Below are 26,998 nucleotides of genomic sequence, written 5' to 3'. Positions count from 1 at the left end.
TAAGTGTCCATATATATATGGCCGGCATGCGTCCGAGGTCTCGAAATTTGAAGGGTTGTTGGAATGATTCCAGAACCTTAAACTTCCTTCTGATGCTCTGACAATTATATACTATGGATTCACAAATATTGTTTTATACCTATTGATGCTATCTAAAGTACGTTAAGATGAAACATGCCAAACCATTTGACTGCCTTATTTGTCTGTTGTTGGTCTAATGCTTGAGCTGAGTCAAAATCCTTGTTTTAAGCCCCACCTCTCTTCTGACAGGTGTAAAGCAAAATTATGGTGTACTTGTGTTTTCTGTTTCTTCAGGCAGGAGCCATTCTGTAGAAAAAGACAAATGATACTACTGTCCAAAATTAGCAAACATGGAGCTAGAAATTTGAAATGTTCTTCAGATATAGAGAGACAAAAGTCACAAGACCTGCCAAAAAGGAAATACGATAAAGGAACAAACAACACAAGTAAAGGAAAATTTTGGTTTGCAGCAAGCATAAAGGAAAAATAAAAGAGAGACTTAAAGCAGCAGTTGGCACACTGGCCTGTTATATAATAATTCCCTGTATGTTTCAATTCTGTTATATATCAGTTTCTCTTCACAAGGTCATGGACAATCCAGTATCAGAACAACTGCTGACGAAGGATAAAAAACTTGAAGCTGAAGATGCTTGCTTCGTGGAAGAAATGCCAAAGTTGTTATGATAAGAACTTAATAGTTCTTACCCACGGCCAGCAGAGTAGACTTTAAAAGAACACAAAAACTTAGAACAAACTTATAATTCTCATAGATAATTAAACTAACAAACACCAGACCTTCTCATATAGGCCACTGAACTATAAAATTAAGGAAAGATAACCTAGAAAAGAAACTACTTCTATAACTAGGAATCTAAAATAAAATTCTTAAAACAGAACAATTTCCAAAAATAAACTAATGCCTAAAACAAGAGAATTTAGGGATTTCTAATCCTAAACCTAGTTTTAATTAAGAATTCTAAGTAATTGGGGATTTCTTATCATCCCCCCCCCCCCCCTTAAGATTTTCCTTGACCTCAAGGATCAGTTCAACCATGGAGATTACTGGATCAACCTCATCTTCTCCTTCTGGTAGATTATCCCCAACAGCTGTGTTAGGAAACAAAGCCTTCTTCAGAAACGATACATGAAATACCGAATGTATCTTTGACTCCTTAGGCAAGTCCAATTGATAAGTCACAGGTCCTGTACGCTCCAAAATCTTATAAAGTCCAAAATATCGTGGAGATAATTTTTGGTTCTTTCTTTGCACATTAGAATTTTGCCGATATGGCTGCAACTTCAGATACACATAATCCCCAACTTGATATACAACGTCCCGACGTCCTTCATCTGCCCTTAGCTTCATTTTATTCTGCACCACTTGAAGTTGATCCTTAAGCATTGATAAAACTTCATTCTCTTGGTTATTGCCTCATCCAAAGTTGTGGTTTTCGCTTCTCCTGGTAAATAAGTTGCTATACCGGAGGAGGAATGTCATACAAAGCCTCAAACGGTGTGTATTAGTTGAGTATGATAGGATGTATTATACCACTCTGCCCATGGTAACCAAGATGACCATCCTTTTGGTTTATTTCCAGCAAAACACCGTAAGTAACCTTCCAAACATCTGTTAATCACTTCAGTTTGATCGTCGGTTTGCAGATGATAGGAGGAACTCATTCTTAATTGAGTTCCATGTAGGCGAAACAACTCTTGCCAAAAATTACTTGTAAATACAGCATCCCTATCAGAAATTATAGATTGAGGAAATACATGAAGTTTGATGACTGTTTCTAAAAACTTATGGGCTACCGATGTGGCTGTATATGGATGTTTTAATGCAAGAAAATGGGCATATTTAGTTAGTCGATCCACCACTACAAGAATCACAGTGGATATATCTGTCCATGGATATATCTGTCCATACTGTAGTAGGAAACGACAATGGTTGAGGATATCCTGCTGGAGAAAGAGTACTATATTTATTCCTTTGGCAAACATCACATCAAGCAATGTAGTCTCTCACCTATTTATGCAATCTAGACCAGTAGAACAACTTAGATAAACGTTTTACTGTCTTCAAATATCCGGCATGACCAGCGATTGGAGAGTCATGAAACTCAGCTAGTAGTAGTGCCTTCCACCTTGAAGTAGGACTATAGATCAGAATATCATCAAAGAAAACCAAGACAAATTTTCTTAATTGATTTCTGAACACATCATTCATAAGATGTTGAAATGTAGATGGAGCATTAGTTAATCCAAACGACATCACTAGGAATTCATAGTCTCCATCATGGGTTCGAAAAGCTGTTTTGTAGATATCTTGTTCATACATCCTAATTTGATGATAACCCGATCTTAAATCTAGCTTCGAAAATAATAAAGCTCCATGTAGTTCATCTAATAACTCATCAATGACTGGAATAGGAAACTTATCCTTGACAGTAGCATGGTTTAAAGCTCTATAATCAACACAGATACGCCAAGTGCCATCTTTTTTCTTAACTAAGAAAACAAGAGAAGAGAAAGGACTCGTGCTTGGCCTAACTAATCCTGAGTCTACCAACTCTTTAACAATCTTTTCGATCTCACCTTTATGGTAATGTGCTTACCTGTGAGGTCGTAAATTGATTGGAGCACTCCCAAGTTGTAACGTTATGCGGTGATCATGGATTCTCATAGGTGGCAGCATCGTGGGTACCGAGAACACCTCACCAAACTCTTCAATTAATTCTTGTATCTCCCCTGGTGTTTCTTGACTAATTTGTGCTTCTGAACATTGGTTGATTTTGCAAAAGAACCCAGTTGATTCCTTATTTAAGAGTTTCTGGATGTTATTGATGTTGGCTAACTTTACTTTATTTTTCTTATCTCTTTCTAGTCGAATACGTTCACCATCTCTCTTAAAATCCATGGTTAAATGTTTGAAATCCCAAGTTATGGGACCCAACGTTTCTAACCATTGGACTCCCAGAACCACATCGCATCCCCCAAGTGATAATACATAAAAAGTTCTTTTGAACCCATATTTATTTAACTTATAATCCAGATCCAAACATCTTCCTTCACAAGTCATTCTAGCACCATTAGCTACCAACACCTCAAAAGTCTCATCTTTAATTATCTTAATTCCCATTCTTTTAGGTATCACAGAATCAACAAAATTATGGGTACTTCTAGAATCGATAAGTATGGTAACTTTAGCCTTCTTAATTTCTCCTTGTACCCGCATGGTTTGTGGAGCTAATGATCCATCGAGTGCATGCATATAAATCTCGACGACTTCTTTTTCAGATTCTTCTTCTATAGCAACTTCATCTGTACCTTCATCTTCATCCTGATTGTCATATTTATCAATTAAGAACAATGTCTGAGTTTTACAGCGATGACCTCGGTGCCACTTTTCATCACAGTTATAACATAGTTGTTGCTTTCTTCTTTCTTCAGCTTCAGCCTGAGTTAATCTTCTAACAACTGGAGTTTCTGTCATCGGTTTTGAAGATGATATAGGTGCTCTAGAATTAAAAGGTCTACTAGTATTAACAACACTAGGTGTCTTTGGTGCTATTCTGTATGATTTTTTTCGCAATGTTACCTTCTTATCTTGTAACCTTCCAATTGCCATTGCATCATGTAAATTAATAGGAGTGTGGGATTGAGTTTCTAGTCTTACCTCGTCTTTTAATCCACTTAGAAAACAGCTCACTAAAAATTCTTCAGGTAAATTATCCACCAAATTTGATAATCGTTCAAATTCTTCACAATATTCTACATATGAACCTGACTGCTTAATTTTAGCGAGTTTTGCTCCTGCATCTTCATATGAAGTAATACCGAAACGACTAATAATGGCTTTCTCAAATTCTCCCCAAGTAACTACAAGTTTAGTTCTCTTCAACCACCTATACCATTGTAAATCTTTACCATCTAAATTACATGTTGCCAACTTGATTTTCTGATTCGCAGGTGTTTGATAATACTCAAAATATTGTGCAGCCTTAAAGAGCCGACCTTCTACATCAGGTCCAACAAACTTGGAAAAATATAATCGCTCACCTCCTCTTTTTGATTGGTTTTGTCCCTCATTATTCCCAACTGCTTTGCTTTCCACAAGCTGGCCGATCCTCTCAATTAACAAAAGCTTGATTTGATGTCATCTCAGCCATCTTCTCCGTTATCTCACCTAATTACTTCTCCATAATTACTTGTTTTTATTTTCGAGTTTTGGTCATAAACAGGATACGCCTGCTCTGATACCAATTGATAAGAACTTAATAGTTCTTACCCACGGCCAGAAGAGTAGACTTTAAAAGAACACAGAAACTTTGAACAAACTTATAATTCTCATAGATAATCAAACTAATAACACTAGACCTTCTTATATAGGCCACTGAACTATAAAATTAAGGAAAGGTAACCTAGAAAAGAAACTAATCTAAAATAAAATTCTTAAAACAAAAAAATTTCCAAAAATAAACTAATGTCTAAAACAAGAGAATTTAGGGATTTCTAACCCTAACCCTAGTTTTAATTAAGAATTCTAAGTAATTGGGGATTTCTTATCATGTTACTTCAGGGAAAGAAGTCACACGTTGGATTTGACTCTGGGCCTAAACTGTGTGTGTAAGCAGATGTTTCACCCCAATTTAGCAAAGCATCCTAATTGAACTATAATTTTGGGCATACCAAAATCTTCCAAGGCATACTGAATGAAGACAAAAAAGGTTGTGAAATAGCAAAATCAGATAACCCCTTAACCCAAATTTTTTTTAATGGCAAATCTGCCCTTTACGTATTAGTGTTAATAATCTTGATTAGTGATTAAATATTTTGTTTAGTGATTAAAATAATTTTCAGAATTATAAGAGTTGTTTACATGAAAAATTTGAGGAAAAAAAAAATCAAAGTTTTGGTTTGGTTAAGAAGGAGAGAAAGAGAAGGAGAAAGTGAGAAAATTCTAATTCTTGATTCAATGGAGGATGAGGAGGGTCATCATTCATCTAAAAAACCTAGGAAAATACATATCAACTACAACAATGATTCAGAAATGACTGATTTCTTAGATTATGAGAATGATTTTACACCCACTCAAACTCAAGCTCAAACTCAAACACAAACTCAAGATGATGATTTTTATGAGCCAAATCCTGATGATGAAGACATTGATGAGGAACCCAATGCTTCTAATACACAGGTACACTTATATCCTATACTTAATCTCACTTCTATAGCTCTCAATTATCAAAAGTTAGGTTCTTTGAATCATGGTTCGGCGAAACAGGTTGAGGTTCGGCTCACATCTATGAGCCGAATCTACCAATTGATGAACGGTTTGGCTTACTGAATCTGTTTACTGCATGTGCCGAACTGTTTTCTAGACACTAGTTCGGCTTATATGAAAGTTTCATAGTAAGCCGAACAACATCCTGAATAGCTCGAAAAAAAAATAATTACCGGTTCGGCTTATATTTCGAAAATCGTATGAGCCGAACATCAATTTGTTATTTTTTGGGTTAAAATATTGTTATTGGTTCGGCACATATTGAGAATATCGTAATAGCCGAACCTCGTTAATGTGCTAGGTTCGGCACATATTATGATTATCGAATACGCCGAACCCCTATGCATCTCTATCTGTGACTAGGTTCGGCTTGAAATTTCATGAAATTTCATGCCGAACTGTTCATATACACTTACAGCAAGCTTTTGTGAAGAACATTTCGGCTAAAAACGCAACTCAATTTTGAGCCGAACCCAACACTGTAACCGTCATTTAATCGATGAAAAACAGCAAATAGGAGATTGGGTTTGTAAAACTTGCTTTCTTATCCTCATTTCCGGAGTTGGAGATGCAGTTGGTTCAATTTCTGGTTCAATTGGTGGTTGATTTTCAGTTTCTACACCTTCATCTTCAATTGGTTCTTCTTCTTCAATTGATGGATTAGAAGACGATTTGGTTTGCCTAGTCCCTGCTTTTCTTTGTACGAGTCATTATGTGGTTGAGTTTAATCGACGATCAAATTTTTACGAATCGACAATTAATCACGATAATGAATTTTATTTTTTCGCATGAGGGGGAAGAGTTCGGCTAGAGGAGGAGGAGGAAGAAGAGATGGTAAGAGAAACTGATTTTGATTTTTTTTAAAACTGATTTTAGATTTTTGTATTAAGGGTATATAGGTAATTGAACTACCCATAGGATACCCCTTATAAGATCACCCAAGATGGGACTATTATTTTGTATGCCTAGAAAGATTTTGATATACCCAAAATCAGGGTTCTCCTAATTTGGCTACTCCCAAGAGAAAGGGATGTGACAGGGCTGTAGATGTAACTGGTTTGGCTTCTTTCCCAGACAGGGGGAGTAGTAGCCACGGGCCTCCAAGTTCACAAAATGGGAGTACAAACCTCACGGATAATCAATCCCTCGGTATCTTGCAGTCAATGGGTCTAGCGGTTCATGTTTTTGATAGCAATGGTCTGCTTGTATACTGGTAAGTACTTATCTTATTTATTACTCCCTCGTCTGAATTTGATAGGCTGGTTGGTTGCACACTTATTTGAGAGTCCCAAATTAAGCTAATTTCGATATTACATATTAGAAATAAACCCAAATTTGGTTTTTCTTATTTACACCTATGTACAAAAACCATCAACTTCATATCCTAGATTCCTAATGGATTATAAACAGATGTACCCCTATATTTACACCCGACTTAACTATGTACTCCCGTTTTTTTCCCATTTACAAATATGCCTCTGTTGGATGTTTTCCATCCAAAAACGTTAAAAAAGTCAATTTCTCGGTCGTATGTCAATTTATCTTGACCGAGATGAGAAAATGATGCCACGTATTTGTGAAAATGAGGCCACATGTTTGTTTATAATTAAGTATTACGTGTCACAGATCTCGGACACACATCTAGGTCAAGGAGATCCCTAAGATATCTGATGGTATCAACTATGTAACTATGGTTTTTCCGCCAACACGTGTAGTTACTTTGTTTTCTCCGCCAACACGTGTGGGCTTGCTGGACCAGAAACGCAACACGTGGATGTGTGATGACCATAGATCTGAATTTCAACACATCTCTATGAAAATTAACGGTATTCGATGGAAGAGTTTTAGATGAAGATGGGGGAAAATAAGAGAGAAGCGTCATAATCTCGTAAACCCTTTCTTCTTCTTCCCTTTTTTCCTCTCTGTTTCTCTCCCCCCTTCTCTGTTCCTCTCTCTTTTTCAGATAGAAACGTCGATTTTCCACTCTCTGTTTGTAAACGAGTAAGTAAATATGGTGAAGTTAAGACGCGGAAAGAAGAAGGAGAAGAAGAAACCAGAAAAAGAAGAAGAAGGATAAGAAAGGTAAGTGAAAAACATCATTGGGTTCTTCTGTGTGTTCGATTGATTAAACTTTTTTCTAGGGTTTCTGTTTTTTTTTTTTCGATTTTGGGTTTGTTTGTTTGATTTTGGGTTGCTGTAAATGTTTGATTTTAGGGTTTTTCAGTTCTTAAGGATATGGGTTTTGTTTCTGCAGTAATTGATGATTGGGTTTCGATTGTGTGGATTGATTAAAGTTTTTTGAATAGATTTTAGGGTTTCTGTTTTTTTGAAGTTTAAGTTTCAATTGATATGTGGTTTGAAATACAGTCAGTAGCAATGAAATGAATCCTAAAAGCATCAATTCTGCAACAAACAACAAATCAAAAATTACAGTCTTTAAGACCCATTGGGTAGAATCAAGTAAAGAGATGATAAGTGGTGGTTTACCTTCTTTGATTTTCAGTAAAGCTTCAAAAGAGGCCTTTGATTTTTCCTCTTCAAATGTTGTAAATCGTCAAAAAACCAAAGACAACAAATGATTTATCATCAAAAAATATCAGTGGGTTTCCATTAATTTACGAATTAAGCTAAAAAGAACGAGAGACATGCATTCAAATAAGGAAAACAGTGGGGGAAAAACACATGAGAATGGAAATAAGATGAGAGTAGCTACCTGTATTGGTCATGTTAGGACTATATGTCTCTAATTGGTTGATTTGTGAGGTTAGTTTGAAGTAAATGATCCTTGTATATGTATGTTTGATCTAATACTATGTATTCATTTGGTGCAGACCTGAAGTTGAAGATAAGTTTCCTAAGAGAGACATAAAGGTGAAGGTTATGAACACTGTGATGAGTTTTGAATTCAAAGGGTTGGATAGAGAGATATGGGTCTCCTTCAATTGAAAGAAAAGATCAAGCCCCTACTTAGATTGCAGCCTAATGAGGAAGTGGATTTAGTATGGTATAGTGACCCCTGTTACCAGATTCATTACTTATTGAAGAAGAATTTTGGAGGTTTTGGGATAATGCAGAAGTACATGAGAATTGGACTACACTGCATATGCAAGTTATCATTCCACATGAGTATCTGAAGGGTTAACAGAGGTAGCTATTCCACACAAGTATTTGACACCAACAAAGTCTTCAACACCAAAGAAACCAGTGAGCAAAACCAAGCAAATTCCTACAAGAACAAGTCCTAGACTATCTAAGAAGAAGAACCAAAGTCAGGCAGCGAACAAGAAGTTATTCATTGACTTAGATAAAGAAGAAGTATATGTTCCTCAATTTACACAACAAACACAGTCTAGTGTAGCTGATAACATACCTGAAGAACAGTTTGCAACATTTATCCTGACTTTTGGTTTGAAGCAACACAGGCAGCAAGCGTTGTTGAGGATGATCAGTATGTTGTACAACTTCCAAATGAAGAACCTGATGAGTGTCACCCTGAGCAGGATTTAGAAAACTTCAACTGTGGGTATGATAATGAAGAACAACATGCAAAGGACTATGAGGAATTTTTGATGAAGGCTGCGGATGGTGGCTTGGCAGATAATTTTGATGATCCTAACTTTGGTGAGGTGGAGGTTGATAATGACAATGAAGGTAATGTTCTCTTTCTTGGGTATTTGATTGTTTGTTTTGTTTTTGTTTTGTGTGTTTTATAGTATCTCAAGTATCTTAAAATGAATTTTGTATGGTTGTTTTGTGTGTTGTTTCAGAGGATCATTATGCGGATATAGTGAGTTCTGATGGAGAAGATGAAGGTAATAATATGCTTGTTTAATTTGTTTCAGTTCATTATTGTTAGTTATTGTATTTTCAAAACAAGTTAAGATGAAGGTACTGACTGGTAGGATTTGTTTGTTTGTTTGTTAGGTGGACAAGAACAAGCTAAACCAGGTGGGCCTGAATGTAATGCACCTCACCAGTTTAATGGACCTCAAGCTAATGAGCCATGTCCCACAGCAGAGTTCGAGAAAGAATATGCAGAGCACTTTAGGCAAAAAGAAGAGGAAGACTTGTTCCAAGAGGAGATAGGTGAGGAATTTAATCCTACTAAACTTGTAGTTGGTACCAAATATGTAAATAAAAATGAATTTAAGAAACATGTTAGGCATTTCTGTGTAATGAATGGACATGAATTTGTATGGAATAAATGTGATAATAAGCAACAAAGAGTAGTATGTGTTAATTGTGAGAAGACGGAATGTAAGTTCTTTATATATGGCATCAAGCGAAAAGGTGAAGGAGACACCTTTACACTCAGAGGGTATAATATAGAACACAACCACCAAGGTCGTGGAGATGGGTACAACAGAAGTGCAATTCCTCCTTATGTAGCTGATTGGTACATGGAAAAAAGAAAGGAGTCAGGTTGTGATGCAGAAATACCTTGTCCATATGACTTAGCAGCACAATTTAAAAGGGACACAAAGGTCACCATTGCATACCATACTGCATGGAGGGCAAGGGTTATGGTGTTGGAGAATCTATATGGGAGTTATGAGAAGAGTTACCAACAAGTTCCTAACTTTTGTGAAATGGTTAAGGTAATGTTACTCTTATCTCTGACATTATTTTTTCTTGTTAGTTGTTTTTGCAAATAATATTCATTTTGTCATTCTTGTTAGTTATTAATTCTACTATGTTGTATGCAGAGGAGAAACCCAGGAAGCCATTGTTCTTTCTCATATGGCACTCTAGACAATACGTTCCTTTCTTTAACCATATCATTTGCTCCTGCAATAAAGGGGTGGAAGGCTGGCTGTAGAAGGGTCATTGGCTTGGATGCTTGTCACTTGAATGGAAAGTTTGGTGGTGTGATGCTATGTGCAACAGGTAAATTCTTCTTTTTCTTCACTTATACATTCTTGTAATTCAATTTATATGTCATTTTGGATTATAATTCACTTTTTATATGCAATCAGGTCTGGATGGTCAGAATGGCTTAGTTATGCTAGGTATAATGGTGTGTAGGAATGAAACCATAGAAAATTGGAAGATTTTCCTTGGAGATTTGAAGCCTCTGGTAGATGAAGATGGTGTGCGTATCTGTTTCATCTCAGACAAGCAAAAGGGAATCTTGGAGGGTGTTGACTATCACTTTCCTTTAGATGAACACATATATTGTTTTAGGTATAATGTGTATGATTTCAGATTACTATTCCCTTTTTTCTTTCTAGATCACTTGTAATAATCCTATAATGTATTTGAATTTACATGTGACAGGCACTTGCTTGCAAACTTCAAGAAGACCTACAAGAGTTTTAGTTTGCAGAATCATCTTTGGAAAGATGCTAAATGTTACAAGAAAAAGCATTTTGAGGTAATGCATAAGCACATTTCACTTGTTTAAGTATATTTCCTCAAAATTCTTAATTTATGTAACCATAAGAATTGTTTTTGTGTTAGGAACATATGGCCAAGATGAAGGCTGAGAATGCTGATGCTGCTTGGTATCTCTTGAAAGAAGAAAAACCACAAACCTGGTCCAGGTCCCATTTCGAAAAAGACAGCAAATGTGAGCACCTTAATAATAACTTTTCTGAGTCCTTCAACAATATGGCAAAGAAGATGAGGGATAAGCCCATCTGCAAGTTAGGCCTGATGTATGGAGATCTGCTGATACTTGGTATAAGAGAAGAAATGAGTCTGCAAAATGGAGAGATGGTGACATAGTTCCTAAATCAATGAAGTTGATATAAAAGATGATAGATTTGAATCCTAATTTTAAGTTGGTTCCAGCTGTGAAGTACAAAGTCTATGAAGTGATTAGTGTGCATGAAGCAGTTTTTATTGTGGATCTTGAGAAGAAAATTTGTAGATGTTTGCAATGGGAATTAAGGGGATTTCCATGCCAACATGTTGTATGTGCTTTGGCTCCAATGAGACCTAACTGGGCTGAGTTAGTTTCCTAAACTTGAACCTCTTTGTACATTTTGGTTTGTATTACATTTTTGCTTGGACATTGTTTAACCAAAGCCATTTTGTTTTGTTATATATTGTAGGTACTGTAGCCCTTACTACACAGTGGACTACTACAAGAAGACATATGCTCCTGAATTCACTCCACTAGAGGGTCTAGCTGACTGGATAGAGGTACATTTAATTTTAAATATTTTTTGTTTAAAATATTATATGTTTTGTCTTTATTGTTTGTTGTACAATAAATCAGGGTAATAAAGTAGATTCCTTTAGGGTTTCATTGTACTAGTATAACAGCCTCCACAAGTTTTCTAACTCTTATCTTCGTCTTCTTCTTCTTCTTACTTCTTTGTAGCCAGAAAAACCAGAAATGATGAAGCCACCAGTAGACATTAGAAAGCCAGGCCGGCCAAGGAAGAAGAGGATATTGTCATATGATGAACCAAGAGGTCAGAAGAAGGCTAGAAGATGTAGTAGGTGTAAAAATGAAGGTCACTACTCATCAACTTGTGTTGGTGGTCCAGTTGGAGGAAATCCTAAGGGATTCAAGCCTAGAACATGTGTTGATGGCACAAAGCAGACAACAGTTGAAGCTCCACCAAAGAGAAAGTACAAAGCTAAAGCTGCTGCAAATTCTGGAGGTGCATCTGCTGCAAATTCTCAACCTTGTGCTAGCAGATCTAAGACGCAAACAAGCGTTGCTCAATCTTCCCAACCAGCTGCAACATCTTCTGCAAAATCCAAAGGTGTCATGAGAAAGGCAGGTGATGAATCTTGTTCTCAGCCCAGTTTCAGTCAGCACAACACCCATGTTGGATCTGTTAGCAACAACATAACCTTTACAGCTCCAAACCCAAAAGGAAAGAAGAGAGCAAAGAAGTATATGAAGCTTTAGATGTACCTATTTTATGTTGAGTTGTGTTTATGATGACTCTATTTTATATTTGAATGTTAAGACAATTGCTGGAATGTTATGTTAAGATAAGACAGTGTAGAGTTACTGAAATAGATAGTCTTTTATTACTATTGCAGTTACATTTGCAGATTTTTCTTGAATTCCTTGCATACTTCATATACTATTGTTTCTATAACTATTGCATCTTACACAAGTTTAATTTGTGTTTGGAATTACAATTCTCTTTGGAGCACTGTTGATTGTTAAGTGAACAATTTTGAAAATAGTAAGGATTGATTGTCTTTTCCACAGGCTGAGACTTACACAAGTTCAATTTGAGTTTGGAATTACAGTTCTCTTTGAAGCACTGTTGATTGTTAAGGGACCAGCCACGTGTACACAACTTACGTGGAAGAATAGACGAGTTGGCAAGTGAGTTGGAAGATTTAACTGTTGACATGGAGGTTAACTTTCCGTTAGCCGTTTTTTCAAAAAAAACGGTCAAAATAGGAGTACATTTGTAAATGTGAAAAAAACGGGGTACATCTGTATGCGCCCAAAAAAACAGGGGTACATCAGTATTTCACCCATTCCTAATCTATGTGAAACTATTGGGCTATACGAAAAATATAAATTCCTTACTACTTGGGCTAATATACTCCATTATATATACTACAGGAACCCAGTGGCTGAGGACCTTTATGGTTATTCTGCATCGGAAGTACTTGGTCGGAGTCCCCTTGGTCTGATTATTGACGAGTGTGACTTCAATGAAGCAAACGAAATAATAAGCAGGAATAGCTTTGGCCAAATCTGGGTAGGGGAGTTCCCAGTCAAGAACAAACAAGGACGACGATTTCGAGCACTTGCAATAAATACCCCACTATATGATGATTATGGTGCTTTTTGGGGTTATTTGTTCATCATGTGATTCTCAGCCCTTCCTAGAAACCCCAGCTCCATTTTCTTCTGGAACAAATCCTTCTTCAAACGCCAGCTCTTGTAAAGGTGGTGCACAGACAACAACTGATCTTCATCCTCGGCAAAAACCTTCGGAAGTTGTGATTCCATCCAAAAGAATAAATCTGGAAAGTGGAAATTTGATATCTGAATTGGGTTCTTTGTAATATTTTCTGTCTCTCTATTAAGTATTAACCGAGTCTTGAAACAGATATCAAGAGCGAGCAACCAGACAGTACAGTCAAAAACTAGAACTTGTAAGAGAACCTTGAAATGTGAAACCCAGGCAAAACTATATCAACCATGTTCGTTAGAAACTATATCCTCTGACCATAGGGTGGATGGCTTAAAGAAAATACACCAGGCAAAACTCTCTCGAGGTGTCGATGATGAGGACGAAGGTAAGGCTGGGTTCAGCAACATAATAATGTCTAGGGTGAAGGGGATATTCTTACCATGGGAAAGAAGTGTGCAAGAGGGGCTGGTAGGTAAGAATATCACCCATGATATCTTTCCCAGCTTGACTCATGAACAAGAAAATGCCTTACAGAAAAGTTCTGATCCACAGAACCAGGTTGTTAAGAACAATCTGAGTGAAGCATCTAGTTCCTCGTCCTGTTCTTTGAAACCTAATCGAACCAGTAACGTAGACAGAAGTAGCAGCAGCAGAAGCAGCAGCAGCAGTTCACATCATAAGTTCAACATTGAAGTGGGCTCTTTAAAGCTTGCTATCTCTTGGGAGGACTTGACATTTGGTGAACAGATAGGACGAGGTGTTTTATATTTCCTTTTTCTGATTTCCTCTTATCTTTACTGATCTTTGGTTCTTGATTGATGGGTCTCAGGTTCATGTGCAACTGTGTATCAGGGCCGTTGGTGTGGCTCGGTATGTTAAGTTATTCTTTCGCAGCCTGATACTTTGTGGGATTTAAGTGCGACATCTGCCTAATTCATTATTTTAAGCTGAATTAGCAATTTTATCTTCAAAAAAAAAAAAAAAAAAACAGAAAAGAAAAGAAAAGAAAAAGGAATAGAAAGAAACGGTGACATGTTGGATGTATGTTATGTCTCTGATTATATTGCCAGCTGCGGTAATGATGCTCGTATATTAGGGTGTCTTGCATCATTTTCAAAAACAGATAGGTTGTGGCAAACCAGTTAGGCCAGTATTGTAGCCTAACATATTTATCTGTGCGTTTTACTTTTACCTGACCTATTTCAACAGTATTGTAGCCTTAACTGTGGGCAAACCAGTTGGGTTGTGTGTTGTGACCAGTCAACCCACCAGGGTTTTGGTCGAACCTGACTCATTGTGTTATTTTATATATTAACCGTCTAAGACATTCAGCTAATACTAGTGCTAGATGTTTCTTACCCGCCTGGCCCTGGCATGGTTCAGAGGGATGTATAAATTTCCAAGGTGTTAACTGGAACTAATTTCCTTTTTCTTGCAGGATGTCGCTATAAAGGTGTTTTCCGAAATTGAGCACTCAGATGACTTGTTACGTTCTTTCAGACAAGAGGTAATTTTTTAACTCAAGCCAAATTTTGTCTCCAGAAAACAGAGTTGTTTGTAGGATACTTCAGCATAATTCATGTTACATGATAAATTTATTGTGGATGTAGTGTCATTTTCATACTCATTTCTTCATATGATGATTTAAAATCGGCTAAACTAATTTGCGCTGCGGCTATATTCATGTTTTCCGCTCTACATAGACATTAAGCAATTGTCTTAAAGTATGTTTTTTATGAAGGTATTACTTATGAAGAAACTCCGGCATCCAAATGTGCTACTCTTTATGGGGGCTGTAACTTCACCGAGGCATCTGTGCATTGTCACTGAGTTACTCCCACGGTTCATGCTCCACTCCCATTTGTTTTACATTATCCCCAATCGAGTATGTTTGGTTTTAGGCTCAACTCTGATGATCTTTCTGTTGCAGTGGGAGTTTGTATCAGTTGCTTCGACGTAAGACTCCTACACCAGAATGGAAGCGGCGTGTTCTGATGGCTTTGGACATCGTGAGTACTCTTTTCGGCGGTAAGTTCTATTACATAACATAGGTATCATGGAACTCGATTGTGAAATTAAGTAACTTTGTTTTGTTGTGACCTTTCTAAAGGCACGAGGTATGAACTACCTTCATCGTTACAAGCCACCTATCGTGCATCGTGATTTAAAATCTTCAAATCTGTTGGTCGACAAAAATTGGATTGTGAAGGTATGCATATATTTTCTTTTCTTGAGGGCACATACCAACAGTATCATTTAGAATGAAGCATCTGCATTTCATCTTGTTAACCGTTTTCGATCAGCAGGTTGGTGATTTTGGTCTTTCACGACAGAAGCATGCGACATTTTTAACTACAAAATCTGGGAAAGGAACGGTACTTTATGTGACGTTGCATCAGTTTATTTTCTTTCTTTCTTTATTTTGGAGTGAAATTGCGATGGTTTTATGGTCTAATATATTCCTGTTGGGTGTTGTGAAGTATCAAATTGATCACGAAGTTGCCATTTCTTTGTCGTTGTTTTATGTGCAGCCACAGTGGATGGCTCCAGAGGTTATCCGGAATGAGCCAGCTGATCAAAAGTTTGTTCCATTTCTTTCAGTTGCATTGTTAATAGGATTTGATTATTCACAGTTCTGGTACTAACTTAATTTTTATACCATATTAATTCATACATGGGAAACTTTGCAGGTCTGATGTATATAGCTTTGGAGTAATATTGTGGGAGCTTGCCACGCTGAAAATCCCTTGGGATGACCTGAACTCAATGCAAGTAAGTTCTTTCTCAGGAACCATAACATTTGATGCCTTGCTCACGTAACCTTGTTGCCGTCTTACCATCTTATAGTAGGATTATGGGTCTTAACTGTGAGGATGTTTGTTGATTATGGGGGATAATTCAACTGAGATTATAATAAAAGAGTCGTAAAATTTTGAGAATGATTACTGTATTATTAAGTCTCTTAATAATACATAGAACAGTATAGACAAAAGTGTATATAACGTCTTTATGTACACTTCTTTTCAGTTTTAGTTAGTGACGCCTTCACCCTTAAAATGTGAAGCAAGAAAATGTGAAGAACTGTTACATTTTGATATTTGAACAAGAACATTTTGTTCCACATGTCTTATACACCAACAATTTTGGGTCAGTGAATAATGTTTGATGTAGAAGAATACAGAATTATTCACTGTTTTGGAGGAGAATCATGCAGGTGATTGCAGCTGTAGGGTTCATGGACCAACGAATTGAGATCCCGAAGGACACAGACCCACAATGGGCATATCTGATCGAGAGTTGCTGGCACAGGTGTTTATCTTGCAAAGTCTTTTTTTTTCTTTACTTTTTTTGTACTTCAAATTTCTGTTTGAGTGCTCATTGAAAACCTATTAAGACAATAACTGGATACTCCCTCCATTTTTGGGCAAAATTAGAAAAGTGAAAGACCTACTTTTTCTGGGCCGGAGGTAGTATTGGATATTGTTCTATTTCCTATCCATTTTGATCCATTGTTCTCATAGTTTTTTGCAACTTTACACCATAGTGACCCAAAAAGACGGCCAACATTTGAGGAACTGCTTGAAAAGTTGAAAGTTCTGCAGAGGTATTATTTTGCGAAAATGCTCAAGCCAACTTAGCGAAGGGTGATTAACATCAATATTGACACCATGGATTCGAGTATGAGTTCATTCCTCACCAGCATACGTTATGTGTCCCCAATGGCTTAGTTTTGAATGAAATCCCATCTATGTACATACTCTCAAGCTGGTGAAAGTCGTATTTATCTTACCAGCTTGCCTTATGTGTCCTCTATGAGTTTGTGTGAAATCCCATCCCTGTACATGCTCTCAAGATGCTGTAAGGCAGTTATTCCTTGCCAGCATGCTTTATGTATTCTCTATGAGTTTGTGAATAAAATCCCATCCTTGCACATGCTCTCTAGATGCTGTAAGGCGGTTATTCCGTACCAGCATGATTTATGTGTTCTCTATGAGTTTGTGAATAAAATCCCATCCCTGTACATGCTCTCAAGATGCTGTAAGGCGGTTATTCCTTACCAGCATGCTTATGTGTTCTCTATGAGTCTGAACCACATCCAATCTACTCCCAAGATGGTAAATAAAGGAGTTTGACGTTGATTTGTTTTGTCTCGACTGGTCAATTGATACAGATTTCTGAAATCCCATGCAATGCAGGTTTTTCCATGTAACCATGACAGTCGCTGTCCTGATATTTGCCCCCATGTCGAACACCTAAAGACACACAGTGTCTGATACTCACGGACGCTTCAAAGGGGGGTTCATTTGCTTAATACTGTTAGTCTGTTATAAATTGCTAAGTGTTTGGGCTTTGGAATATCTGGATTGACACATTAGTTGTGTAATATGTCACTTTTTGCAATTGCCCACATAGTATTTAGCTTTTTTTTTTTTGATTAGTTCACGAGCTTGAAAGTCGGATGCAAGATTGATTTACACATCGTGTTAGTTCAGTTTTAACTTTTCTTTGGACTATGTACTATGTCTGCTCTTGGTTTCTGGTGAATTTTCACAGTGATGCAAATATATTTTAGTGGGAGTCAGTGTTTGATTTTGGCTGTAGTTTGCATTTTTTGGGACTAATAAATAGGCGGAAGAGCTGTAATCTGGAAATGATGGGAATACTCATAGCTTATTTGCGCGTTAATCTAATGGACTTTGATCCCTTGGAAGTGAAGCGACTTCTACATTCACCAGATGCCTATTGCAGCTTAAAACTTTCTTAATTTGGGGAGTTTTCTGAGGTAATGTAGTACAAGTGAATGTGACCAGAGAATGCATTCAAAGAGCAAACTGTAAAGTTTTATAAGTGAATCGAACATTTTATACTTGCACAATATTGAACTTCTCTTTCTGCAATATTTAGATGATATTGTTCTATAAATTTCATATTATGAACGAGGAAGGATTATGTGTTGCACACTCAAGCGTGGAGGCAAAGGTCTTAATGACTGAGTTCGAGGTGGTAGATGGTTTATCTAGATAAATTGCAAGGCTGACCTTTCCAATTTTCTAAGTGTTTGTTTTTGCTGATTCAAGGTCTAATATTTCGAGAATTTCTACTTGCTCTTTGTATTTTCAGCTTGCAGGAATGTGTCAAACTAGGTCCAGATGACGATGTTCAAAAACCATGTTTAAGCCTGCCGACCTTATCTGAAAGTTGTAAGCAAGCAACATGGCAATATTTGTACTTGTATGTTTCTGTGTGTGCATTAACTCTTGTTAAGAAGAAGACAAACTGATAGTAGTGTTTAAAAATCTCAATAAAATCAGCATTGGGAGTTGAAATACGGAATGGTACTAGCCAAGAAGATTGTTCAAGATACTGAAGGGCCAAATCTGACACAATATAAAATAGGAGAAAAAACACTTTAAGCGAAGACAAAGTTTGTAATTAACTAGATATACAAACAGAAAAGTAAGAAATTTTTTGAGTTTTTAGTCCAACAGCGACTTGAGAGTCAAGGGAGTAACTAGATATAACGAATCTCTGCAAGTTACTTTTTGTGGTAAGTTAAAAGTAAATCTGAAACTGTTCTTTTATCTATTTCTCTAAGTGTTCTATGAAATCCTGTCACTAACTACATGGACATTGCATTAGCAGAAGAACCACTGAAAAATACCCGAGAACTTAAAGTTGTAGATGCCAACATCAAGGAAGAAAATCAAAACTTAATACATCGTGAAACCGATTCTGGAACTGGAGTTGACTCTGGACCTAATTCGCTTTGCAGTAAGCAGATGTCTCTTTCAGCTTCAACACGGGGATCAAGTTTGGCCAGCCCTACAAGAGAGAGTGGTTATGGGAGTGACACAGAAACCATGTCAGTGTGTTCAACTAGCCTGGGAGAGAATAGTATGATTAGTATCCCTGATAGCGTAAATTACTCAAATAAACAATCTTTGAATATCTTGCAGTCAATTGGTCAGGCAATTCATGTTTTTGATCGTAAGGGTCTGATAGTTTATTGGTAAGTTCTTTCGTAGATTTTCTGAACTTTGATAAATAGGACTGCGGACAGTTTTGGAAAATTCAATGAGTTACAAATATCTGGACTTTTCATGCATGTTTATTATACTTCATGTATTTCTCTACTTCTTTGTTATGTTATTATAGGAATCCATCGGCTGAACACCTTTATGGTTATTCTCCATCAGAAGCACAGTTTGAGTAAAATCTTTGAAAACAAAAATCATACATGCAGGATTTATGTACACCACCGGTCAGAACAAAGAACAAAAAACAACAAAAAAAAAAAAAGAGAAAAGAAAAAAAAAAAAAAAAAAAAAACTGAATCACATACAATAAATGCTTGAGAAGAGAAGTTTAAACCACCAAAATATTGCATAAGCAGAAACTGAAATCTCTATCAAAATTAATCTAATAATAAATTCAGCAAAAAAAAATAAATAAAAATCAAACCCAAATAAGCTGAATTAAAATTAAACAAAATTGAGAAATATACCTGAACAAGTCTTTTTAGTGATGAGTTTATAAACCAAAACAAAAATCCCAGCAGCATGAACAGCTTCAGAAGCAACAAAGAAATGGTTATGATCTTTCACCGAGTATTTCAAACCAACTAATGACAATATTGCAGTAACCACTCCTAAGAATATCTTCACTTTCATTGATTGTTTTCTTATCCATCCAAACAATTCATTCACTGGTGAATTCCTTCTTCTCCCCATACTCACCAAAAAAAACAAAAAAACGAAGAAAGAAGACCAGTCATGAACAAACAAGGTCGGCGATTTCAAGTATATGGACTAGTTTTAACCCATCTTTATTTAGTAGGAACTGTTTAATCTTAAGAAACATAAAATTTTAAACACTTTTTTAGTGAAAGTTAATTTTGTTGTGAATTTTTGTAGTTTTTTGGGTTGCAGAATTCCTTGAAGAGGTGGTGGTGGTGCTTTAAGGTGTTGTAATGATAATAATAAGTGAAAGCTACACTACTAAATAAAGATGGGTTAAAACTAGTCCATATTATGTGTAAAGTTTGATTAAGTGACAAAATAAGATGATTACTTCGGATATAATACTCTTATATAACATGATGGGTTAAAACTAGGAATTTCCCAGTCATGAACAAACCCAAGATGGAGATTCACTGTATGTTGAAAATCAAGGAATCTTAGGAACTGTTTGCTCTGATGACGATAAGGAGGAAAAGCACAGGGAGAGCAGTTTGGAGATTTTACCGATAAGGGCGAAGGTAAATTTGGATCTGCAAAGAAGACTCAGCAAGGATCGCATATTGCTGAAGTAGAGAAGCTTGCAACTATGGCGAATGGAGATAAAGATGTTGAAGGAATGGATGGGGTAGATAATGCTCCCCAAGTTGAGGTGCAGGACAACAATGATCCTGTAGACAAGGGTTGGAAAATTGCAAAAGAAAAAATATCCTCAGTTACCAAGAACATTGTTGAGGATGATGATAGGGTGCTAAAAAAGACTTCTTGCAACATCAATCAATTCAATTTACTTAATTTCGATTCTGAGATGGGTAGCATGGAAAATGATATAGAAGGGACCAGTGGTGAAACTAACGGTGAGGCTAATAGTCATTCGGTGATGAGGTTGAGACGTCATCAGAGGAAGAAATTCATGCTGTGAAATTGAAATCTCTAGAAGAGTTGCCCCGAAGGAAGATCATGACAATGACAAAACTTAGAAGCTCTTATGAAATTTAGCAACTTACTGGGAATTGCTGGCAATGACAGAATGAAATGAAGAAGATCTTTGGAGGCAGAAGAAAAAAGGAAAGCTAAAACCGGAAAAGAACTCTTTTAAGGATTAAGCGGAATGGTGAAAGGAGTGATTTTGAATTTAGGAGGCGGTAAACGAACCCCAGCCAAGAAACACTGATCTGGTTTTTGGGTTTTGGTTTCTTTGGTGTGGTGATGGAGTGGTTTGTTAGTTGGATGAGCCTGTAGAGGCTTACCCTTGTTTGTTTTGTGCAGTTGGAAAGACGTTTGGTCTTTCCCTGTTGTACCTTAGTTGCACTTCTTTGTGCCTCCTTCCATGTTCTTCTTTTTGTGCGTTTAAGCTCCTAATAAAATTTTAAACTTGTTCCTTCAGAAAAAATTAAAAAAATTGGGATCTGCCACATGATAATAACTTCTAAGGTGAAGGTGAAAAATCAGGAGGAAATGAAGCCTTTATAGAAGAATAAGTGATTTGGTAATCGAAGTTGTTGTATTTTGGGTCATTATCAAGTGTTGTAATAGATATTTTTTTTATGAAATTCAATAGTATTCAGCGTCTACATATGCTTGAAAGTAATGCCACACTCTTATTGTCCAAACCTTGAGCTGGGACTCAAAATCACTCCGCGACCTCAGCCAAAGATTGCAATTAGCAATATTATTATCCTTTCCAATGCATTTTCTTTTGTTAATGTATGTCCACCTTTCATCATCCACCACGTGTACAGAAAGAGACACGTGGAAGGCATGCAAAATAAGATATCAAAACATGATAGCAAGCATCTCATCAGAAGATGCCACCGGTCAGCAGATCTGACGGTCAGGGACAGAAGATCACAGAGGTATGATGGCTCAGAGGAGCACCAGATAATACCCCTTGGGTGTTATCACACCCAATCCCGAGGAAGTTCCCAGATCAACGGCCGAGAGGAAGTTTGGCTGACACAGATGTGACCAGACAAAGAGGCACTTGTCTGACACGAGCAGACATCCATCTACCCGCATTAAATACCAAAGAGATATACACGTGTCAATCAGCTCGTGGAAGAGGCGAGGATAATCCCTCGTATTCAAGCTCAGGCCGCAGCATATGCCGAAGGCCTCTGTGTAATAGGCACAAAGCACAAGAAGATAAGATTACAACGGCGCCTCAGAAATGGGACCCACGTTCCAACCCTATAAATACCCCTCTCCACTAAGAGAGAAGGGGTCGACCAATTGAGAGCAATTATAGGAGAATATAGGAGAGAGAGAAATAGTAAGAGTAAGTAATCCCCCTACTTCCGCAGACCTATGTATACTCTAAAGTCATTCGACTATCTTTGTAACCATCCAATACATAGTGAAACACCAGCCCCGTGGATGTAGGCCTTAGTGCCGAACCACGTAAATCTGTCTTATTTACATTTCAGCACCTTACATTCAGCGTTAAACTTCATATGCTTTACATTTATACTTGATTCTTGGTTTATTCCTTTATACGAACATTATTTATGATAATATTCGACTAGACAATGACAAGCCCGAAGGCTTCGAGTCGATGAATCGATATAATCATCCCCTTTACGCATACGACGTACAATTCTAGAATTAGGATGTATGCAAATATTGTTTGTGAACACGTGGATGACTTCGTGATTTATGTGTTCACAATCTGGCGCTAGAAACAGGGACTTTGTCCCGGTAAAAGATTTATCTTATCCCGTGATTTCACCTTAAACGCGCATTATGGTTGTGCCCTATTCTGGGTTCAGCGTGCTTTCAAAACCTTTTTTATTCTGAGTTCAGCGTGCTTTCAAAACCTTTTTTATTCTGGGTTCATGGTCTTCATTTTCACAAACACCATTTCAAAGCAGACAAATCCACGGCTGTCTATCACAGATTTTCACGTGAGGCGTTTTTCTTTTAAAACTAAGACTTAATAATCCAGATTCATGAGTTCTCGCGACAGATCTGCCTTTTCAAGAGTTTTCTTTTTCAAAAGTAGTCTGAAAACAAGGTCCATGATTGTTTATTAGAGGATTTGTATTGCAAAAACTAGACCGATGGAGTCTTTACATTTCTCTTTTATTAAGGCCCTTGGGCAGCTCATTTCCGTCTATTCCAATAATCTTGCAGATACGAATGGCACTAACCCGATCCTCGTGGATATCTTTGGTTCTCTTTATTTATTCCCCTATGCAGAAAAAGATTAAAAATGGAAAAGATACTAGAGGCAGTAAAAACCAAAGCCTCATCAAAGGAGACACCGAGGATTACCCCGGTCATGACCCGAAGCAAGCAGAAAGGAGACAAAGCTAAAACAGCTACTCAGAGGCAGGATGCTGCGGAAATCACCTCACCTATGAACACTAACTCCATTGCAGCCACGACTCTCAAAGCAGCAGCTACAAAGAACAACGCAACTGTTGCGTCCCTCCAGACTACAGAAGCTAACAAGACTTTGGTTTCAAACCAAATCCATCAACAAAAAGAAGGGGTGGCAGAATCTATGACACATCAGACCGCACATCCACCAGTCTTCGGAATGCCATCAACCAACGGTTAGAATCAAACGATACCAGTGATTTTAGTACCGCGGGTGGAAGCTCAACCGAGGGGACCAAACTTGGAGATACCAACAATTGAAGCTGATCCTCGGCCACCCTTAATACACACAGTAGACGAAGGGGGAACTATGGCCGTAGGGGTACAAGTCGGAACTCCCAATCAGGGATCAAACCAGTCCCACCGACTGATGGTAGAGCTCGAAGAATTAAAAAAGAGCCAGCAGGTCTAGGCAGATGCCGTAGCTCTTCTGGCCAGAGAGAACCAAGACTTGAAAGATAGGATTGCCCAAAGCACGAAGACTAGCCAACAACTGGACGAAGAAAATTCTAAAGCACCAGAGCCTAATCGAGACCGAAGAATCATCCTAGCAAACGCCGCCAGGGGAAGCAGTGCATTCGATCCGGAATATGTCGCCGAAGACTTAGACTATTATGACAGTGAAGTTCGAAGAAAGAAACGCTCAACTGAGCATGAGAACGTGGGATATTACCGCGCAATGGAGGAGCTGCGTGATGAGATGATGGCTGAGATCAGGCAGTTAAAAGTCAGACAAGGCGGAGGAAGGATTGAAGAGGTGATGAAAGAAGCTAACTCCACGCCCCTAACTCATCGCCTGGAAAATACCCTCATTCAGTTAAAGTGCCCTGTCCCAACTTTTGAATGCTATGACGGATCCAGTGATCCAAGCGTCACATATCCGGTATTATAATCGTATCTTAGCCCGATAGAGTCAAAACGACGCCGTCCTCTGTAGATATTTCCCATCAAGTCTGAAGGGATCGGCTTTGTCTTGGTTTGAAAACTCGCAGAGAAATTCTTGAGAACCTACATGTACAACAAAGCTGTCAATACCAGAATGGATAAACTTTTTTCTCTGGAAATTGGTTACAAGGAGAACACGAGGGAATACACCAACAGATGGCACAAGATCTTCCAAGCCATAGGGAGTATGGATCTTGTAGTAAGTATCAATTGCTACAAGTGGGGATTAGACCGAATGAGTCCACTATTTGTTGAGATCCACGGAAGCGTACCTAAGACAGAAGGAGATCTTCGAATAATTATTGAGAAGTACGCTCGTCTTGAAGAAATCCAGCGTGAGAACCCGAGGGCACAAACGCAGAGGTCTCACCGTACCAATTCCGCAGAACAAACCAGCGGGTCCAAAAGAAATAGATCAGTGGAACGGCCTCACGAAGATAGGAAGGAACGAAGAGATGAACGACGAAAAGACGATCAAAAATTCGAAGATCAGGTTTACACGAAGCTCAATGCTAGATACGCTCGGATCTTGCGAGAGATCAAAGGAAGGGAAAATTTGGAGTGGCCGTGGTCTAAGGGAAAACACCCAAGAACCGAGAAGTCTAAAGATTACTGTGAGTATCATTGCTTCAATGGACACCAGACCGAGAAATGCAAAAACCTCAAAATAATGATCCAAAAATTGATTGATGCTGGCGAACTCAAGCAATACATACGAAAGGAGGTCACCGAGGACAGATCCAAACGAACCAAGCAAGTCCAACTTCCAGAGGGAAACCGCACAATCAACACCATCTCGTGTTCCGAAGCCGCAGGGCCCTCACTTACAGCGCAGATAGGAAAGAGGCTACGAAGCAATTCGAAGACCACTGCGAATATAAGATTGATGGCGTAGAGGTGGACGAGCACGAAGAGTGGATGGACGCACCTATCATCTTCGATACTGAAGATATCGAAGAAGATATGGAAGACCATAACGATCCCTTGGTCCTCACACTACCAGTGGCCGGATGTAACCTCAAAAAGATCCTCATCGACGGGGGAAGCTCAGTGAACGTTCTATTCTACGACGCCTTCAAACGGATGAAGCTCCATGATGAACAGCTAATGACCTCTTATTACACCATCTACGGGTTCAACGGAGCGCCCACAAAGCCATTGGGAGACATCGTGTTGCAGGTGAACGCCGGGCCCATGAAAGTAGAAACACGATTCAGCGTGGTTGACGCCCCATCCCCCTATAACGCCATTATTGGACGAAAGTGGGTACATAAACTCAAGGGAGTGGCAGCAACTTACTACCAATATCTCAGGTTCCCTACACCCGAGGGAGTGATGGAAATCAAGGGAGATCGGGTCTCTGCAAAAGAGTGCCAGACCACTCAGGATCGTATCAACAACGAACAGGAAGAGCAGCGAAAAACCCAAAGGATCAAAAATAAAGAAGCTGCGAAAGAAAAGGCCATAGACCTGTTCCTCAAGGAAACCACAAGGAAGGGCTTGACAAAGGATGATAATGTCCTTAACACAGAGGCAAGTACTTCAGCAGCCAACGAAGGACAGAAACATACCAAATAGCAATTAAAGAACGTCCCAGTCCTTGGGGACCCGAAGCCGGTGTTCACACCAGTGGAGCCCGTAAAAGAAATCAACATAGGAACGGAAGAAAACCCGAAGATGATCAAAGTAGGGACCATAATGGACGAAAAAAGAGAAGATTCCTTAACCAAATTACTTAAAGAATACGCGGATGTATTCGCCTGGAAGTTAGGAGACATGCCGGGGATTGATCCGAAAATAATCCAACACGAGCTGCGCATCAAACCAGGCACGCCACCTTTCAGGCAGAAAATAAGAAAAGTTGCACCAGAGTATCATAAGGCAGTAGAAAAAGAACTTCGGAAACTACTAGAAGCAGGCTTCATCAAGGAAGTCAAATACCCTACATGGATCTCCAACATGGTCGTCGTTCCTAAGAAAAATGGAGGGGTTAGGATATGCATCGACTTTACTAACCTCAACAAGGCATGTCCAAAGGACAGCTATCCCCTGCCGAGCATAGATCAACTGGTTGAAGCAGTGGAAGGTACGAAGAGCTGTCATTCATGGACGGATATTCTGGTTACAACCAAGTAGCCCTGGCAGAAGAAGATCAACTACACACACATTCTACACCCCGCATGGCCTTTATTGCTACACTAGAATGCCCTTTGGACTTCGAAACGCAGGGGCAACGTACCAGAATGGTCGATGCTATCTTCAGGCCATGGATTGGTAGTACCCTAGAAGTCTACGTTGATGACATGCTCGTCAAAAGTAGGCTGCGCAAAGATCACCACCAGGACCTGAGAGATATTTTCGAAGCAATGAGGAAACATCACATGAAAGTAAATCCAGAAAAATGCACTTTCGGTGTCACCTCAGGGAAATTCCTCGGATATCTGGTAACAAAAAGGGGTATTGAGGTAGACCCCGCGAAGATTCAGGCCATAGTGGAAATGCCATCTCCGAAGAATTTAAAAGAAGTGCAAAAGCTCAATGGGTCCTTAGCAGCCTTGGGCAGATTTATTGCCCGATCCTCGGACAAATGCAAACATTTTTTCAATATTCTCAAAAAAGGGAGTAAGTTTGAATGGACCGCAGAATGCGAAGAAGCCTTCCAAAGAATCAAGGAACACCTGGCTTCAATTCCAATCCTGCAGAAGCCTGATCCTGATGAGGTTTTGGCATTGTACATAGCAGCGACAGAAGACGCAGTTAGCGCAGTGTTGGTCAAAACCAATACG

At 38.3% G+C, this 26,998-nt stretch overlaps 4 protein-coding genes across 4 annotated transcripts; 1 reads left to right on the top strand and 3 right to left on the bottom strand.

The window, feature by feature from the left end:
* Positions 1–997: 997 nt before the first annotated feature.
* Positions 998–1,387, bottom strand: LOC113360370. Its single transcript, XM_026603883.1, has one exon. It carries the CDS (start codon positions 1,385–1,387, stop codon positions 998–1,000), a length of 390 nt encoding a protein of 129 aa, XP_026459668.1.
* Positions 1,388–2,047: 660 nt separating this feature from the next.
* On the bottom strand, positions 2,048–4,110 carry LOC113360369 (uncharacterized protein K02A2.6-like). Its single transcript, XM_026603882.1, has 3 exons — positions 4,081–4,110; positions 2,637–3,979; positions 2,048–2,486 (listed from the first exon to the last, which is right to left on the bottom strand). The coding sequence occupies exons 1-3, from the start codon at positions 4,108–4,110 to the stop codon at positions 2,048–2,050; spliced, it is 1,812 nt and encodes a 603-aa protein (XP_026459667.1).
* Positions 4,111–13,069: 8,959 nt separating this feature from the next.
* LOC113360368 (probable serine/threonine-protein kinase SIS8) lies at positions 13,070–18,430 on the top strand. The gene is made up of 13 exons (XM_026603881.1): positions 13,070–13,234; positions 13,345–13,906; positions 13,979–14,019; positions 14,588–14,656; positions 14,891–14,991; positions 15,080–15,158; positions 15,260–15,358; positions 15,456–15,524; positions 15,681–15,730; positions 15,840–15,921; positions 16,364–16,458; positions 16,694–16,753; positions 18,271–18,430. The coding sequence occupies exons 1-13, from the start codon at positions 13,070–13,072 to the stop codon at positions 18,428–18,430; spliced, it is 1,632 nt and encodes a 543-aa protein (XP_026459666.1).
* Positions 18,431–18,817: 387 nt separating this feature from the next.
* On the bottom strand, positions 18,818–19,909 carry LOC113361921. The gene is made up of 2 exons (XM_026605002.1): positions 19,655–19,909; positions 18,818–18,972 (listed from the first exon to the last, which is right to left on the bottom strand). The coding sequence occupies exons 1-2, from the start codon at positions 19,878–19,880 to the stop codon at positions 18,854–18,856; spliced, it is 345 nt and encodes a 114-aa protein (XP_026460787.1). The 5' UTR covers positions 19,881–19,909; the 3' UTR covers positions 18,818–18,853.
* Between the last annotated feature and the right edge of the window lie 7,089 nt (positions 19,910–26,998).

This window comes from Papaver somniferum, chromosome 3 (genome assembly GCF_003573695.1).
Source record: "Papaver somniferum cultivar HN1 chromosome 3, ASM357369v1, whole genome shotgun sequence".
NCBI classification, from domain to species: Eukaryota; Viridiplantae; Streptophyta; class Magnoliopsida; order Ranunculales; family Papaveraceae; genus Papaver; species Papaver somniferum.
The sequence above is the reverse complement of the archived record's forward strand: the minus strand, read 5'-3'. Positions and strand labels throughout refer to the sequence as shown.

Coding starts and splice junctions, on each gene's coding strand:
- LOC113360370 (XM_026603883.1), bottom strand. CDS start 1,387: ATGAAGCTAAGGGCAGATGAAGGACGTCGGGACGTTGTATATCAAGTT.
- LOC113360369 (XM_026603882.1), bottom strand. CDS start 4,110: ATGAGGGACAAAACCAATCAAAAAGAGGAG. Junction 3,980..4,080: donor AAACCAATCAAAAAGAGGAG/GTGAGCGATTAT, acceptor CCTGCGAATCAG/AAAATCAAGTTGGCAACATG. Junction 2,487..2,636: donor ATCAATTTACGACCTCACAG/GTAAGCACATTA, acceptor TGTTGATTATAG/AGCTTTAAACCATGCTACTG.
- LOC113360368 (XM_026603881.1), top strand. CDS start 13,070: ATGGTGCTTTTTGGGGTTATTTGTTCATCATGTGATTCTCAGCCCTTC. Junction 14,657..14,890: donor TACGTTCTTTCAGACAAGAG/GTAATTTTTTAA, acceptor TTTTTTATGAAG/GTATTACTTATGAAGAAACT. Junction 16,754..18,270: donor AAGTTGAAAGTTCTGCAGAG/GTATTATTTTGC, acceptor TTGTATTTTCAG/CTTGCAGGAATGTGTCAAAC.
- LOC113361921 (XM_026605002.1), bottom strand. CDS start 19,880: ATGGGGAGAAGAAGGAATTCACCAGTGAATGAATTGTTTGGATGGATA. Junction 18,973..19,654: donor CACTAAAAAGACTTGTTCAG/GTATATTTCTCA, acceptor TCTCTCTTGTAG/GGCTGGCCAAACTTGATCCC.